At 43.7% G+C, this 16,952-nt stretch overlaps 1 protein-coding gene across 1 annotated transcript in view; it reads left to right on the top strand.

Moving 5' to 3' along the window:
* TRPM6 (transient receptor potential cation channel subfamily M member 6) overlaps positions 1–16,952 on the top strand; it is a 1,083,502-nt gene that overhangs the window by 935,003 nt on the left and 131,547 nt on the right. Inside the window, exons 32-33 of the mRNA XM_069229129.1 lie at positions 5,321–5,371; positions 8,665–8,730. Coding sequence (XP_069085230.1) covers positions 5,321–5,371; positions 8,665–8,730 — 117 coding nt within the window. The remainder of the gene's footprint in view (positions 1–5,320; positions 5,372–8,664; positions 8,731–16,952) is intronic.

Raw genomic sequence — 16,952 nt, 5'->3', positions numbered from 1 at the left:
CAACAGTGCCTCTTTTACTGGTCACTGTGTATCATCCATGACTGTCAGCCTGCTGTCAGTATCAACCAACACTTTTTCTGGGGTCTGATGAGTTTTGCCATTTGATGTCTTAACCCTGCATTCTGTATATTCTGCAGCACCAGTTCTGCTTACCAAAAGTGGCCCACTAAGCATTCACATTTGATGCCCTACTCTACGCCAATGAGTTAGGCTGTTTACCCATTTAAGGTTTGAGAACAGGCTGAGATTGTTACTGCCCCAAAACCTCTAATCATTCACTTTATCAGATAAAACTGAGGTTTCAGATTGCCAGCTATCCTGAGGAAAACTTCAGAGGAAACCAGCTACTAGATGGTTTGATTAATCTTTTGCCCCTATATCCAGGTTGAAAGACCGATTTGTACATCAGGGATACTACGGACCTCCACCACATTTTGCTCTGGCTATGTCTTTGTCCATGCTTAGTTTACCATCTTTTGACTCCTAACTCACACATTAATGCTCCACCTCCTCGACAGAGCAGGCAAGACGGGCCTGTAGTACACTTGCAGCAACACACGTTGACCCCCACCTTCATTGCACCACAAGGATTAAGTCAGCCTTGCTGGACTCTTGTTCCATGTTTCAAGGTGGGTTAACTGACATCACCAAAGAAACCTTGCAACCAGCCTGGGCCTCCCCACCCGGCACAGGCTGCCACAGTTGACAGTTGCACTGGGAGCAGGGGGCCCTGTCCCCTTCTCTGCCCTAGAACAACTAGAGAGGGACCATGTCAGTTGCTGAGGGAAAGCTGTAACATTCTGCACCACAGCAGAGATCCACTTGCCACCCAAAATCTTCCCACTCATCCTGGAGCAGGTTATAGCTTACCACCATGAAGGAAATGCACCCTATGGAGATCTGATGTGCCCAGGATGTGGTCTCATAGAGTGGATCCACCCTCCCAGGCGACCAAACCCCATGTTCACTGCATGGACCCCACCCATTTACCTCTTGATGATTTCACGCTCTCCTGTACTCTCTTTTCAACGCTTTTTCAACTTTCCCTTATGCCATATGTTGGCTGTCGGTCTAGAGCTCGTATTTAGCTTTAGATGAAGTTTACCACCCACTTTGGGCTGCATTCCCAAGCAACCTGGCTCCAAGAAGACTTAACCCTGGCACATCAGGAGCTGCCACTGGTCTAAAATCATCCAAGGGGTGAGCCTTGACCAGGAGGACGTTGGGTCCCCTGAGCGACACTGTGAAATCCGTCATCTGTAATCCACATTTCCTGCATTTTTGGCTCATCCCTCTTTACTCGCTATTATTAAGGGAATCCTGGTTAGATTATTTTATTCCGCTAGTAATATGCTGTATTTCATCTGTTTTTGATGTCTGATCTGAAGTTGTAGTCAGATGCTAAAGAGTAGGAGGCTGGACAAGTTCTATGGGCACCAGATTGGGGGACCCTCTTTTGTACAGATGGGTCGTGGCAGCACACCTTTTTCCCACATTGGAGATCAAATCCCACGGGGGCCAGCATGGAAACCAGCTCCCCTCAGCAGGTAGGGGACCTTCTGAGCTGCAGTAGTGGGCTCTCAAAGTGGTACACATGGACAGCTGTGGGACATCACAGACAGCCACATGCAGCACACAAACAGGCACCCGGGGTTTTCAGGCCTGGGGCAGACGTGGCTCCCACCTCATCAAGGTAGGGAAGACAAGGGGCACTGACAGCATACCTCCTGGAGCCATGGCTGGGCTTGGACAGTTAAATGAACCTTCTGGATCGGCCAGCATGATCACATAACAATGCTGGTTAAACTGCCCCAAGCAGGCCGCCCTGCACAAGGATATCAACTTTGCATCTCTGTCTGCTCTCCAGGAAGCAAGGCTCAGAGGAAAGACTCATACAGCTTCTGAACTTGGACAGGTGGGGGTGACCTGCCTGATCCTGCATGACCTCATCCCATGTACTTTGTGACAGAGGGGGCTGGATAAGAGTACCTAGGGTCAGAGAACTCCAACCCAGGGCCAGCCATAGCTCTGACCCAGGGCTCAGTCAAGGCTTCTTCTCTGGGACAAGCAGGGAGGCTTTCACAGGCGTGTGAGTCCTCGTCCCAGCTCCAAGCGACAAAGGAGGCCATGGAACTGAGCCCAGGGCTGTGGCATTCCAACCCCTTGGCCAGCCTTAAGTCTGACCCAGGGCCTGGTCACATGCTTATCCTAAGCATGCAGGGGGCAATGTCCGGGCCTGCAGGTCCCTGTCCCATTTTCCAAGTGAGACGACAGGCCATGTAACTGAGCCCAGGGCTGGGGGTCAACCACCCCCAGCACTCTCCAGGGCTCTGACCCTGGGCCCAGTCAGAGATTTCTTTCCCAGGCAAGCTTGGGAGGCTTTATCATGCCTCTGGGTCCCAATTCAGACACTTTGTGACATGGTGGGTGGAAACCAGGTTCCTGGGGTCCTCGCTTAAGGCCTGCCAGAGCACTACCCATTCTTGTAAACTGTTCACACTGAGTAACAGAGGGGGACATGTGGGAGAATGTATCCAGCCTCCCAGAGGCCTGATTGGGATTCAAGTTTTAAATGAGGCCTGAGCAACTTGAAATTCTGAACACTGAGTCACCTGAAAGAAATTATGTGTTCTATTTACCTGTTTAAGTACAAAACATCACCAGTGACATTGGCGTGGCACATTTTATACCACCCATGTAGGCTTGGTAAAGGACCCTTATTTAAAGGCCTAATAATAACTGCCTAGTAAGATATGTGAAACCCTTGGCATACCGGTCACATTCTGAATTTATTGTTTCATCCAGTTACCATTGGAGTCAAACCTTCATTCGCTAACAGGTTACAATCATGACAAGATGATGGACCGCAAAAACTACTCAGAGATCAGTAATACCTTCCCAACCAATGCTTTGTTACATCTAACCCTCAGATCCGTAGCCACTATATATGGTATTATGGAATCAAATACCTTCCGCTGCTACCTTTATTCAGCTTTACCTTCTCTACTATCCTGTCTTGCAAATTTGTTTTTTTACTTTAAAATGTGCTGCATACAATAAATTTATGATATGGAGGAACTCTCATTTGTCTGGGGCATGTCAGTGGACAGCTTGCACACCGTATCTGGTGCTCAGTGATGGACACTACTGGTATGAGGAGGGATCTCTTCAATGGATAGACTGATGGACATATGTAACAGATATCCCTGCCTATCACTGCATATGTGGGGAAAGAGAAGATCCAAAGGTCAACCATATTATGATTTTTCACCTCTATACATGAGCTGCAGACAGCATTCAGGGACAATGCTTTAGTAGTGTGTTCCAAGTTCATACATTTTGCAGAACAGTATTTGCAATGTATGTGAAGCATAAGCTACATCTTTGCATTGGTCTAAGCTATGACTGCCAAGCGAGGTTCAGGACCGATGCATAAATTATATATTGTTTTCATAACGTGTGCATCTATGATAGTCACCTACATTGGTGAATTTCACCTATTTTACCAACCCTTCTATTAAGCAATGCCATTATGCCCACACTCGAGATCTCCATACATGTGTAAGGTAAGGAAACATTTTGACATTTATTTTTTTAACTAGGTAATTTCATCCTGAAAACACCATGTACACATAATGCAATCCTTAGTACGGAAAGATTAAAAGAGAGAACTCATTGGTGCACGTTTCCACACTTTCAATACTACCTGGGTGTGAGCAAGTATAAAACTTGCTTGTGTAGATGTTAGGCTAGAATGATGAAAAGAACCCTAATCTGCATTACATTTCCATAGGACACTCCCAAAGGGATGCTCACTTTAATGAAATCCATAGGGTTTTAGGAGCAAAATGCACATATGTTTTAAGTATATTGAGCACAAAGGGCGCCCATTCACAAACTGCACTTTTTGGTATGTTTTGTAGTACTATAACAGTACTACACACATACTACAAAATGCTATTTGCATATTACTTGTTGAGGCCTACGCCTCTGCCTGTACTATTTTATTATGTGCAGAGGTTTACACTCCACCTCTGTTCACATAACTAGATGTCATAGCCGTAAATGTGTTAAGGATGGGGGAAATGTCTGGAAAATGGGGACTATTTATGACTAAAATGGAAGGGTTAGTTAGGAGTAAGGGGGGGTTAGGGGGGTGCTAGGATGGAGTATAGGGAGAGATATACACCCTTCCACAAAAGAATAACACTCACAACTATTCACAAACTGCATGTCTATAGTTAATAATTATTGCAACACCATCCCACAGAATACAATAGAGGTAGGAACTTAAATAGCCTCCCGTAGGAAATAATGTTAAATTAAATTAATTAAAATAGATAAGAATATAAATTATTTTCATTTAATGTAAAAATATCTAAAAAATAAAACATATTTGTTATTTAACATATTGTAATAACCTTTTTGAATTTAAGATTTAATGTAACACTTTTATTATTTCTTTAAAAAAATATTAATTTTAGAAACATACAAATTACTTACATTTTAAACATAGCATTTTTTCTTTTGTTCTACATTTAATATAAATATATAAAATTAATTTAAAATAATATTTAACATTAAAATATTTGTATTCATTTTTTCCAAGCTCAATTAACTTTTCACATTTTCCGTATACTTTACCAAAGAGAGACTCCACAGTTGGGACAAAGGTCTCTGTATGATAAAGTATAAGGGAAAGTTCTTCATACCTATACCTTACGATAGGGAGATCTCCGCTCCACATTATTTCCTACGGAGGTCTAATTTGAGACCCTACTTCCATAATATTTATGGGTGGATATCGCAGTATCAGTGGTTGAACATATGTGGGGCTGGATCTACTACTGGCCCTTTTTAGGCAGTAGTAACTTTACTCTCATAAATCTGGTTCCTTCCCCTTTTTCAGGGAGTGGGATCATGTAAGCCTACACTTTATAGTGACTTTGCACTCAAATCTTGTGAAGAGCCCAAAGTAGTAAGGTTACGACAAAGTGAAACAGTAATCTTAGACAAGCAAACTGCTCATGTGTGTAGATAATCCTTTGTGAATGACCCCCCATAGAGTTATTTGTATATTGTACACCTCTAGGCATCTGTGAATCATAAGGTCCTTTTGAATGAATGCATTATAACATTTTCTATGCATAATTCTTGCTTAGGTTTCAAAAGGCCATGCAAAGTTGCCAGTGCGTACTTCATCTGTTCAAAGTTTTCCATTACTGATATCCATTTTTTTTTAAAAAACAGTTTAATTGCAAAGACCTATCTGAAAGAGACTGTGCAATGTACTTTTTAATTTTATTGCAATTTATTTTAGAAATTCCTGCTTCATTGAAAACCTCTCCAGACTTGAACCCCCATTACTCTGGTAAGTGAACTTAATTCATAGCTCTACGTGGGAAGCAGATGTGGCATAATAGTTAGAACTGCCAACTTTAGAACTAGTATACTAGGTTCTAATTCAGGTGTCAGCTCAATAGCCTGTGATTCTGGACAAATCACTGATTTAGATCATAGAGTAAAGTATTTACTCTGCAAGGGCGACCTGACCAAGTAACTGTGGTCCAGGTTCTGGTGCCCCAGTGGACATCTCTTATATTGGCTGGAACCACTGCCACAGCAATTCCTGTCAATCCTTTATATCAGTGGTTCCCAACCTGTGGTCTGAGGACCCCTGGGGGGGTCCGCTAAGCCTTCTCAGGGGGTCCACGACCTGTTAGAAAATTAAATAACATTAACAGATTAGGTCCCCAGCTTTCAGTAATGACTCAATGGAGGGGTGCATTAGCAGCTCCTTCTCTGTGAGAGCAGTGTCGGCTCCTGCAGGAGGCGGGAACCAGCTGGGACCGCGGGGAAGGCTTTGAGGCCTCCCCAGATTTCCCAGATAGCCCAAAAAGGGCATTTACCCAGGGGTGGAAGTGCTTTAATAAAAGCATGGACCTGTGATGCTGCATGCAGAGGGGGTGGGGTCAGTGAGCTTGGGGGAGGGGTCAAAAGACTGGTTAAAAAATATATATATTTCACCGTTCAGTAGCTACATATAAAATAACATGCAGAATAAATGATAAATAAATTAAGAAAGATGTTACTCATTGGGAAATGCAGTCCATTATGAAACCTCTATTAGTTCATGCACTGCAGAGGTCTGTGTATAATCAGTGGGCCACAGAATTAAGTCTTGGTGCAGTAGAGAAATGAGACATGTGTATTTTTAGTGCTACGAGGTCACAGCCTGTAATAGAAAGCACTGTGCACATGAAATTTGTTATTTTAAACTTGCATTACACACAGTATAGGATAAACTGCTACAAAATACTCAAAATGTTTAAGTTAAAATGGTACTTCCAAAATATAGATTTCAGTAATACCCAGAGTGTACATAATGTTTTTTACATTACTGTCACTTCAACGATTCCAGGTGTAGTAAGTCATATACAAATACAATTACAATTAAAAGCACGGACTTCACAGCCCAGGGCTATGAGTTCCATGATCTCACATAATTGATAAAGCCCAGAGTACCTCACAGCAGTAGAAAATGTCCAGATTTAATGGCCATATCAATGATAAAGCCACTGCTCACCTGACATAATACTCAGATCCACTCTATTAATGGTCATGATCAGTCCCACTCCCACCTTTAATTAATGCTCTGACATAATGCAATGCTGATAATGACATCATTTAGTGACAAATCATTTTAGGCTGCACATAATGCCCCCCACAATATCAGAGCTCTTTCAAAGTCACCAACTTAGCACTTAACGGCCCAGTTGTGAACTGTTTGCACTACCGTTCCAAAAGAGTAAATCTCTGTCACCACAAAGCTTCGAGTGATTAGTTCAATGTAAGCCAGTACCAGCTCCAAAGCATCCTTTACTTTTGCAGACTAACTGGTACACATTTTCATTTCCCACTTCGACCGCTGATCTAATCATCAAAAAGGCACAAACAGAGAGAAACAAACTGAAAGTCAAAAACAGAGGACATAAATGAGCAGAAACAGGACAGAGCAGAACAAACAGAGGGAAAAAACTGACAGAAAGGCAGAAACAAAGGACAGAATCAAGCATAAAAGCACAGAGGGCAGAAATGAGCAGAAATGCAAAAAATGACTGAAAGACATAAACAGAGGACAAGAAACTGACAGAAAGGCAGAAATAGAGGGCAGAAACAAGCAGAAAGACAGAAACGGAGGACAGGAACAAGCAGAATATGGGCAGAGAGGCGGAAACAGAGGTCAAGAAACTTGCAGAAAGGCAGAAACAGAGGGCAAGAAATGAGCATAAAATACCCAGAAAGGCACAAGCAGAGGGAAGAAGCAGGCAGAAAGGCACAAACAGAGGGCAAGAAATTAGCTGAAATTCACAAACAGAGGCAGACAAGCAGAAAACGGGAAGAGAAGCAAAAAAAGAAGGCAAGAAACAAACAAAGGCAGAAACAGAGGGCAGGATGATGCAGGGTTGAGTGTTTATGGAGGGTTGGCCGCAGAGCCTCCCGCAGGCCAGGCTCTGCGGCCAACCCCCGCTGCGCACGGCCTTTGGTCGTGTGCTGCGGTGGTTGGATTAACATTTAGTTGATAAAATAACTTTGCATTAAAAAGACATTGAAATTCACTGAAAAAAATCAAATGTTGCAGGGATGTTATAGTAAGGTTCTTAATTTACTTGTAGAAAACTATAGAAATTCAGCAGTTATAGTTAGAGTGATTTAAAGTAACTCACGCCTTAAGGTAACTATAACTCGCGCCCTCACCATGCACTGCTTATTACCCCAGATATTACAGAACTCATGACATTTTTTATAACATCATTAAAAATATAAATTAAACATTAGCAGTCACATTTTTGAAGAGAAAACTGTGCATGGTGCTGTAAACCTGGGAATGTGTCAAAGGCCTACGTAAAAATAACATTATTTTTTCTTATTTTTTCCTCTTTCTATGTGTGTTGCACTCTGCAGCACACATAGAAGAGGAAATCGCCTCCATTGATTGTTTTGTGTAGGAAGGTAGCCCTTCCTGCACAAAAACAAGCATCCCTACAACGCAGACACCCTTGCACCATGATGCAGGGGAGCATGCGTTGGCGCATGGCAGCCGATCGTGCACCAGCGCAAGAGGAAAGAACAGGAATATTCCGTATCCCATAGATACGGCACATTCTGGCCATTCCTTTTGACGCAGGGCAGTGCAGCAAGAAGGCTTGCACCGGTCCTAGGATGCTTGTTTCCGGTCCAGGGAGGACCTGGCTTGGCAATTCTGGCTGGACTGTTCCCATGGGGAACAGGGTCAAGACTGATTTGCATATGGATGGGTCCAAACTGGAATGGCATGACAAGCAAAAAAACTGATGGATTAAACCCAGATCTGTGACTGGAGGTGAATGTGTCCATCATTTGTTGTTTTTGCCCTTGTGATCAAAGGTGCAACAATAGAAGTCTCTTCAGTAGTGTAGCCTCTTACGCTTTGCCACCCATTAATTTAGAACTGGAAGTCTTTTTGTGAAGAGGTGTGCGTTTAGTGGTGTGAAAAAGTTTAATATTAAATTCTATTATATCTATTTTTGAATTTCTTACTTCATTTTGTGTGTTATGGCATTTTGAAGAGATGGCCAAAACAAAGTTTACTAACCCAGTATTATCTTTTACATTTTTTAACAGCCGTTGAAAGGAACAACTTAATGCGACTTGCCCACACCATACCATTCACACCTATCCAGCTATTTCGTGAGTGTAAACTTTCTTTGTATATTACAGGGTGAATAATAACAGACGTCATCTTGCTAAGAAGTGTTGTGAATGTTTGGCATCCTGATGTGATTAGGCGCCTTTTAAGAGTCGCTATAAAATATTTTTCTATCAGTCCAGATTAGTCATTGGTGTGCTATGACAGGATGAACTGTCTTTTTTTCATACACGTATTTCATGGTGCGGTGTTACTGCTTTAAGTAAGCTATGACAAAATGAGCTGTCTCTTTTTCTCACTCATATTCCATGATGCCGAGTTACTGCTTTAAATATGTAGACTAAATACTAGTAATGACGCATCTACAATATTTGTTGTTGATGTTCCTTGATGTGTTTTGTTCAGCCATCTTTTACATGTAAAATCTCCATTTACTCTCAATATTGCAATAAATGATTGACAGCAGAGCAAGAAAAACATAAATTACAAGTACATATGACCACAATCATTTCCTTTCTGTTCAGTGGCTGGGATACTGGTAATCTTCATTTCTCTTCTTCGTTCCTCATCCAATTGCTTACTGTATTGACTAAAGGTCCTTCTTCTTAGCCTCATGCTGTCCTTGCCCAAGCCTTATTTATGTCTACTTCCTCTTTAAGGACGTGGACATAAAAAGGCTTGGATAACCCTTTATAAACGATCTCCCACTTCTTCGCGTCCTCTTTTCTTGAAAAGCCTATACACAGCTTGATGATGAAGGGCCTATAGGGAGGCAACTTATGAAAGTAAATTATGGGGGGAGGAAGGAAAAATCAGGCAATGGAGCTTACAAATTAGTAATGTAGCCATTTCCTCCTCGCCTCCTTCCTGATCCCCTTACTCAGAAACAGCATAAACTGCAGCACGATTTGTAAACATTAATATACCATATCACATATGGAGACAGAAGTTCTGCATATGTACACTACAGCTTTTATAGAAACGCTTCAGTGAACAGAAAAAATAATAAAGAAAATATAGATGTTGCTCATAATAACCAAAACAAGCATTCAGAGCAACACCTGATTTTGATATGATAAAGAAACCAAATGACAGTTAATTCTCTTGAGACAGTTTCAATCTATAGTGATAAATAAAAGTTGAAGGAGACAGTCCATGTAGCTGCCCTGAGACTTCTGGACAATAAGCCCTGCTCCCGGAAACTACTCAAGGCCTAGCTCTTCCACCATTACAGCCTGAGTTTTGTGCATCTGGATTGGTGTTTATCTCCTAACCTTAGTGCTGGGAGGCCTTACGGTAGCCATGTGCTTTACACAAATGCCTAAATTAAACTAAACTGCCCTTCAGATATCAACCAATGACCCACTCAGCCCAGGAACAGACAGCGCTCATGTTAAATGTGTCTTTATTGCTTCCAGGTAATCCATACCTGATTTCTGGTAAGATAAAGAAAGTATTTATTTAATCCAATGGGGCAGTGTAGTTTTCAATGACTTACATTCCTTCCTTGTTGGACCCAAGATTACAAACAAACTATACGACTGGTTGTGGTCAATTGACCTTTGACGGTAACTCTTTACTGCTTTTCCCACATTCAAACAAAACAATATAGATTCCTCCTCATATTGAAGATTGGGGACAAGAGCTGGGAATGCAATGTTTTGGTCTGTTTAAAAAGCAGAATTGTCCTAAGGAATATAGCTTGGATCCCATTTTAATACAACACTGTCCTCAAAAACTCTTAGATAAGTATTTCTGCAAAGAACAGAATTTAGTTCCCCAACCTGCTGGGTACAATGATTGCTACTAAAATGCAAACCTTTTTAGAAAGACACTTTTCTTCTACTTCAGTGGTTACCAAACTTTTTCGACCCACAGCTCCCTTGAACTATTGGCTGTGGCTCCCCACTATGTTACTTTTTTGGATGGGTGGAGGGCTGTAGGCCTGGCCTCGGAAGTACTTCCATGTTTGTCCGTGAAAATAATTGGGATGAAGCTGATAAAGGTATTATAATCATAGATGTATATGATCCTATCCACTGATGAGCTTCATGCAGTGACAACGACTGTTGGAGGGACAAGGGGTTCTTGGAGAAGTGAACTGTTACCTCATTGTGATGTGTGGTCTTTAAGGAGGTGTGTCTTAAGCTTTATCCTGAACAAGGTTTGTGTGGCCCCGATTGATGCAGGAATGTTGTTTCAGATAATGGGGGCATTGATAGACAAGGTCCGCATCCGCCACCTAATTTTTTCTTTTCTACATATTATTGCCGTTTTGGTACAACATTCACAGCAGAACAGTATTTTGCACTACCAGCAAACCACTGGGATGGGATCAAACAACAAAGCACAGGTATTCCAAGAATGTATAATCATGAAACGCAGGCGAATTTCCTACTTACACCATCTGGACAGATTATAGTTTAAGCATGAGTGCTTGCTGTAACAGGACCAAACTCACCTCCACCCTGTGTGCAGTTCACATATTTTTCTCTAAAAAGAGCTCATCCCAACTCAGCTGTATCAAGGGCAATCAAACTTCACATGTTATAGGGCCTAAATCATGTTTTGTTTTTAGGGAATTTGTGTGTCTTACTGAAGACGTTGCATGTAGGCTTTATTCCACTGCTAAAATACCCAAAGCACATTACCCCATACAATTGTATTAATTAAAACCAGTCCGTCTATTGCACACTCATTTCCCCATATTAAGAAAAAATCAGACATTCTAATAGTTACTAGGTCACGTGTCCATGTAAACACTCTTCTAGAGTGAAGCAACAGCCTAAACGCAAAAGAAACTGGATGCACCACACAAAGACTATGCAGCTCTACGACTGCCCCTCTGACTTTCCGCTGGGCACAAAAGACGTTCTAGGGTTACCTAATGCATAGACAAGAAATTCGAGCAACTGCAGTGTGTGACATCCTTTGAATGGGTAGAACGAAACCCCAGCAAAATAAACAGATTAAGCAAGCGACCCACGTGAAACAATTACCCACCACTCAGCTAAAATTACCCCATTTAAAACAGTCTACCCTCACTGCTTGAATCAAGTCCCCTTCACTTAATGGAGTTGCAACATTCCAGTCTCACTTGTTCTCACTGTTGCATAAGCCCAATGAACATTTTGGATACGTTGCACTCGACCCCCATATCTGAATGAAAGCTCACTGCACAAAGATGCACCATGTTTTCAATACATCTCTGCTGCATATGCTGCTTGTGTAAAAACAATTCACCTGTTCCAGAGTTGCTTGTGCCCAGAGCGTAGAATGCTGAGCTTGATTTGTAGCTGCATGCGCTCCCTCACCGTGTTGTCGAGCAAGTTAGGTGTTGGCCAGTTCTGTCTTGTGGAGCTTGGACAGGCCGGTGACCTCACACGTGAGCACCTCCTCACGCTCAGTCACCTGCAGCCAGAATCCGCTGTTTTCTGACTCTAGACTGTGCACCTTGTTGATGTAGATTGCCAGTCGGTCATTGAGGTGGAGCAGATCCATATTCACCTGCAGCCTCGAAGGGCACGTGGGACTTTGAGGGGTTCCAGCCGCACTGCATCTATATGAGCTCAAGTGCTAACCCTACACTGGTGTGAAGGTGACCATGTTGCTGGCAGGAGAAAAGTGGCTTTAGTGGTGTAAGGAAACAATACTAAGCGGGATGATGCAAGACACCTGAGACAGCTAAAATTCCAAAATGCACACTGCAGCTGGTGCAACAAAGAAAAGTGAAGCTGCAGAAAATTGAGTAAGCCACCACGCTTCCATTCCTTGCTTTCCGAATTGGTTGCTTTGTGCGCCGTGGCCCTGGTTAGTTGTAGCAGTGCACCAGGGTGCTGCGGCACACAAACTGGGAACAACTGATCTACTTCCATCAGAAGGCTCATAAGGGGGGGTCCTGAAGAAAAACTAAACCTAGGAGAAGGCCCTAAGGATGATATAATACTTTTACCCTAGATCTCAATAAATCAAACCCGCTGAATATGAGAAATTGGAGACTCCACAGAGGATAAATGGTGATCTAGAGGTGCTAACGGTGCTAGTCACTGCCACTGGAAGCCACTGCAATCTCAACATGTCTGATGAAAGGTTCTTCTTACAAACCCTTTTGTAAAAACTGCAAAATATTTTCCGGAGCATAGACAACAGGGGAAAGAATATTAAACAGACATAATTGATTAAAAGAAGACCAATGATGGCAGTATGCTTGTTTAGTAGATTCTGTTTTAGAAGCTCGGATCGAGTGCAAAATGGTAGGAATAAATACTTGCTTATAAACACTAAGGGGCATATTTATACTCTGTTTGCGCCGGAATTGCGTCGTTTTTTTTTACGCAATTCCGACGCAAAACGAACTCCATATTTATACTTTGGCGTTAGACGCGTCTAGCGCCAAAGTCCATGGAGTTTGCGTCATTTTTTAGCGTGGACACCTACTTTGCGTTAATGAGATGCAAGGTAGGCGTTCCCATCTAAAAATTTGACTCCGAGGCATGTGCGCCGTATTTACACTCCCGGGCAAAATTCACGCCCGGGAGTGGGCGGGTCCAAAAAAATGACGTATGGCCGCTTTTGCGCCGTTTTTTAGCGCCTGGACAAGGCAGGCGTTAAGGGACCTGTGGGCTTGGAAGGAGCCCAGAGGTGCCCTCCCATGCCCCCAGGGACACCCCCTGTCACCCTTGCCCACCCCAGGAGGACACCCAAGGCTGGAGGGACCCATCACAGGGACATTAAGGTAAGTTCCGGTAAGTACTTTTTAAAAAAAAAAATTGTGGCATAGGGGGGCCTGATTTGTGCCCCCCTACATGCCACTATGCCCAATGACCATGCCCAGGGGACAGAAGTCCCCTGGGCATGGCCATTGGGCAAGGGGGCATGACTCCTGTCTTTGCTAAGACAGGAGTCATTTCTATGGGGGTTGGGAGTCAAAAAGAATGGCGCAAATCGGGTTGAGGCAAAAAATTTGCCTCAGCCTGACTTGCCCCATTTTTGGGCGCCCAAGCTCCATATCCCCCTACGCCGGCGCTGCCTGGTGTACGTCGTTTTTTTTCACGCACACCAGGCAGCGCCGGCGGCCAACGCCAGCTAACGTCATTGATTAAATACGGCGCCCGCATGGTGCTTCAGAATGGCGTTAGCCGGCGCTAATTTTTTTGACGCAAAACTGCGTTAGCGCAGTTTTGCGTCAAAAAGTATAAATATGGCCCTAACATTTTAGTCTCCACACCAATGGTCTGAGATGTTGATAGTTGCCCATTGGAAGTAGAGGATGACATAGAGGGACAGGAGGAAAGAGACTCAACCAATCCTTCTGTATTGTGATTAGATTTAAAAAAGGAAACCAAGATCTCAATGTATTGTGTGGGGGAACAAAGAATTCTTCTGCTCGCTCCCTTTAAATTTTGGGTAGCAACACATGATTGTAAAGAATTGTGAGAAAGGCATAATGAAGTGTCTTCACTGCTGCTTTGTTATTAATGTGCTTGGGAATTAAAATCTCACCCTGTTCCTCAAGGTTGATGGAATAAACAACCACTGGAGACTATCTCAAATGTTCTGAAATACTGGAATCAGAATTTAGTAGTTCATTGAAAGTGGATACCAATTATTTAGAACATGCAACACCACTTGATCCAGATAATGTTGTGTCAATAACATTCTTAACACTGTTGCCTTTTGGAAACCAAGAATGAAAATGATCAAATTGTCAATGCCTAAAAAAACAAAGACTTTTGAACAAGCACATCCACTTCATTCTAGTCATTTACTGTGTTTGTGTGGCTGTGATGCAGCTCCCTGTCTAATGCATTGCTATTTCCCATTAACTGCTGAAGATGAAGAACCAGCTTGGGTCACCATGTCTCTGGTAGAGGGACTTTGCCTGTGCACATCCTGAACCTTACTCTAAGGTGTTGTGCACTCTGAGTATGCTGTAAATTAGACTTGGGGATGTTTATGAGGAGACCCAACTGCAAAAGAGTTTATCTCATCACTTCCAATTCATTCAAACTTCAAGCAGGAGAAGATGGCTGAATTTAAAGATCCAGGTAAAGGTAAATCCTGAGTGACTTGTGAAGAACCAAAACTGCCAATGATGTTTGCAAACATTAGAAATTTCTGATATGATTCCTTATTCAGGATGTGTAAATATTCATCCTGCAGATCTATTTTCAACAAGAAGATTCCCCTCAATGTTATCAGAATTAGCTGTTGGTGGATGTTATAATAAACCTGTTTACTCCTTTTTGACCCATCACCATTTTGTACTTGCCTAAAGAGGGCTTCACTAGAAAGACAATTGAATTCCACCCTAAACCTCTCTCCGTGGGTGGGACATGGAGAACTACCCTCTTCAGAATTAAAGCAGCAATGCTGTCCTCCAAGACTTCAGTAAATCCATGGACCAAAGAGTGTGGATGAAATGAGAACCTGACGGGATTGTGCCAAAGTCTTATGAATAGTCTTCTGACACAATCTGTAGGACTGATTTTTCCGAAAACCAGGATGCCCCTTTTACCCTGAAATAGGGCTACAGAGCCTCCGACTAGTTCTGAAGATTGCCTTTTTCCAGCACAGTCAGGAACAAGGGTTCTGACTACTCTTATTTAGAAAGTTCGACATGAGACGTGAATTCTTGGAGGATTCTTTGACTGAAACTTTGACCTTTTAAAAAAAAACTCGGCTCTTCTTCTCTGACCGCTTTCAAAAGATATATTCCCTCTCTCAAGAGATTAAGGGGCAGATGTATTATTTTGTGATGCATCCTTGAGCAGTATTCAAAGGTACTGCATTGCAGAAGGAGAAGAAGCAGCAGGGAGCCCTATTTATTGACAGTGGTTTGTTATTGCCATGGTGCAAAACTTTGTGCAAGATGTCTACCAATAGTTTTGTATTGGAGCTATAATCTTTCAGTCAGTTTTGGAACATTCTACTCCTTAGAAGTGTACTGCCCAGTGCACTGTGTGGAATATTACGAGAAATGAAAACAGTTCTACTTGTGCCTGCTTCAAGAAGACAATGGGGGTCATTACGACCCTGGCGGATGGCGGAGAAGCGGCGGTAAGACCGCCAACAGGCTGGCGGTCTTTTTTTTTAATTATGACCATGGCGGTTACCGCCATGGTCATCTGCCACTTCTCCGTTCCGCCCGCCGGGCTGGAGACCTGGGTCTCCAGCCCGGCGGCCGTCACTATACCGCCGGGGGTATTTGGACCCGGCTGACCGCCATGGATTTCATGCGGTTTGAAACCGCCATGAAATCCAAGGCGGTAAGCACTATCATTGCCAGGGAATTCCTTCCCTGGCACTGATAGGGGTCTCCCTCACCCCTCACCCCCACCCCGACTCCCTCCCCTACACCCCCCACCACCCCTGCCACCCCCCAAAGGTGGCAGGGCCCCCCTCCCCACCCCGACCTCCAACATCACATTACACACACACACACGACACGCACGCAGGTACCACCAAAACACATACACGCACACACACTGACATACATGCCAGCATCCACACACACAGTCAGACACGCACACCCACATTCAAACATACACGCACACATCCATACAGACATACCCACAGACATACACGCACTCATTCCCAAACACGCAACACCCCCGCAAGCATACACGCACTCACACACCCCCTCTACATACACACACGCACACCCCCCTGCAAGCACACAACAACCCCCCGCCCCCCTCTCCTAACGGACGATCGACTTACCTGTTCCGTCGATCCTCTGGGAGGGGACTGGAGCCATGGAGGCAGCTCCGCCGACACCACACCGTCAACAGAACACCGCCACGCCGAATCACAGGACGTGATTCTGTGGGCGGTGTTCTGTTGGTGTGGCGATTGAGGTGGAGCTACCTCCACTTCCCCGCCGCCCGCCAGTATGGCTGTTGGCGGCTCTCCGTCCGAAAAAGGACGGAGAGCTGCCAAGAGTCATAATACGCTGAGCGGCAAACCGCCACCACTGGCGGTCTTCCGCACGGCGGTCCCTCGGCAGTCTTGGGAAAAGACCGCCGAGGTCAAAATGACCCCCAATATTTTTGGATGAAAAACCTGGTCTCATTACTTTACTAGAGCTGAGTTTCGTTAAAATCTAGAGGTGCTTGTGCTGATTCACCACATACCACCCTATTGAACACCCCGTTGATGGAAAGCGTCACAAAGCAGCAGAAATCACAATTTGCTCAGAGGAAAGAACAGCTTTTCAGCACAATATATCTTTGTGTTGGAAAGTAATACCCTTCCCGGTCTG

The sequence above is a fragment of the Pleurodeles waltl genome, chromosome 1_1 (genome assembly GCF_031143425.1).
Source record: "Pleurodeles waltl isolate 20211129_DDA chromosome 1_1, aPleWal1.hap1.20221129, whole genome shotgun sequence".
NCBI lineage: Eukaryota > Metazoa > Chordata > Amphibia > Caudata > Salamandridae > Pleurodeles > Pleurodeles waltl.
This window is presented reverse-complemented; position numbering and strand designations above follow the sequence as displayed.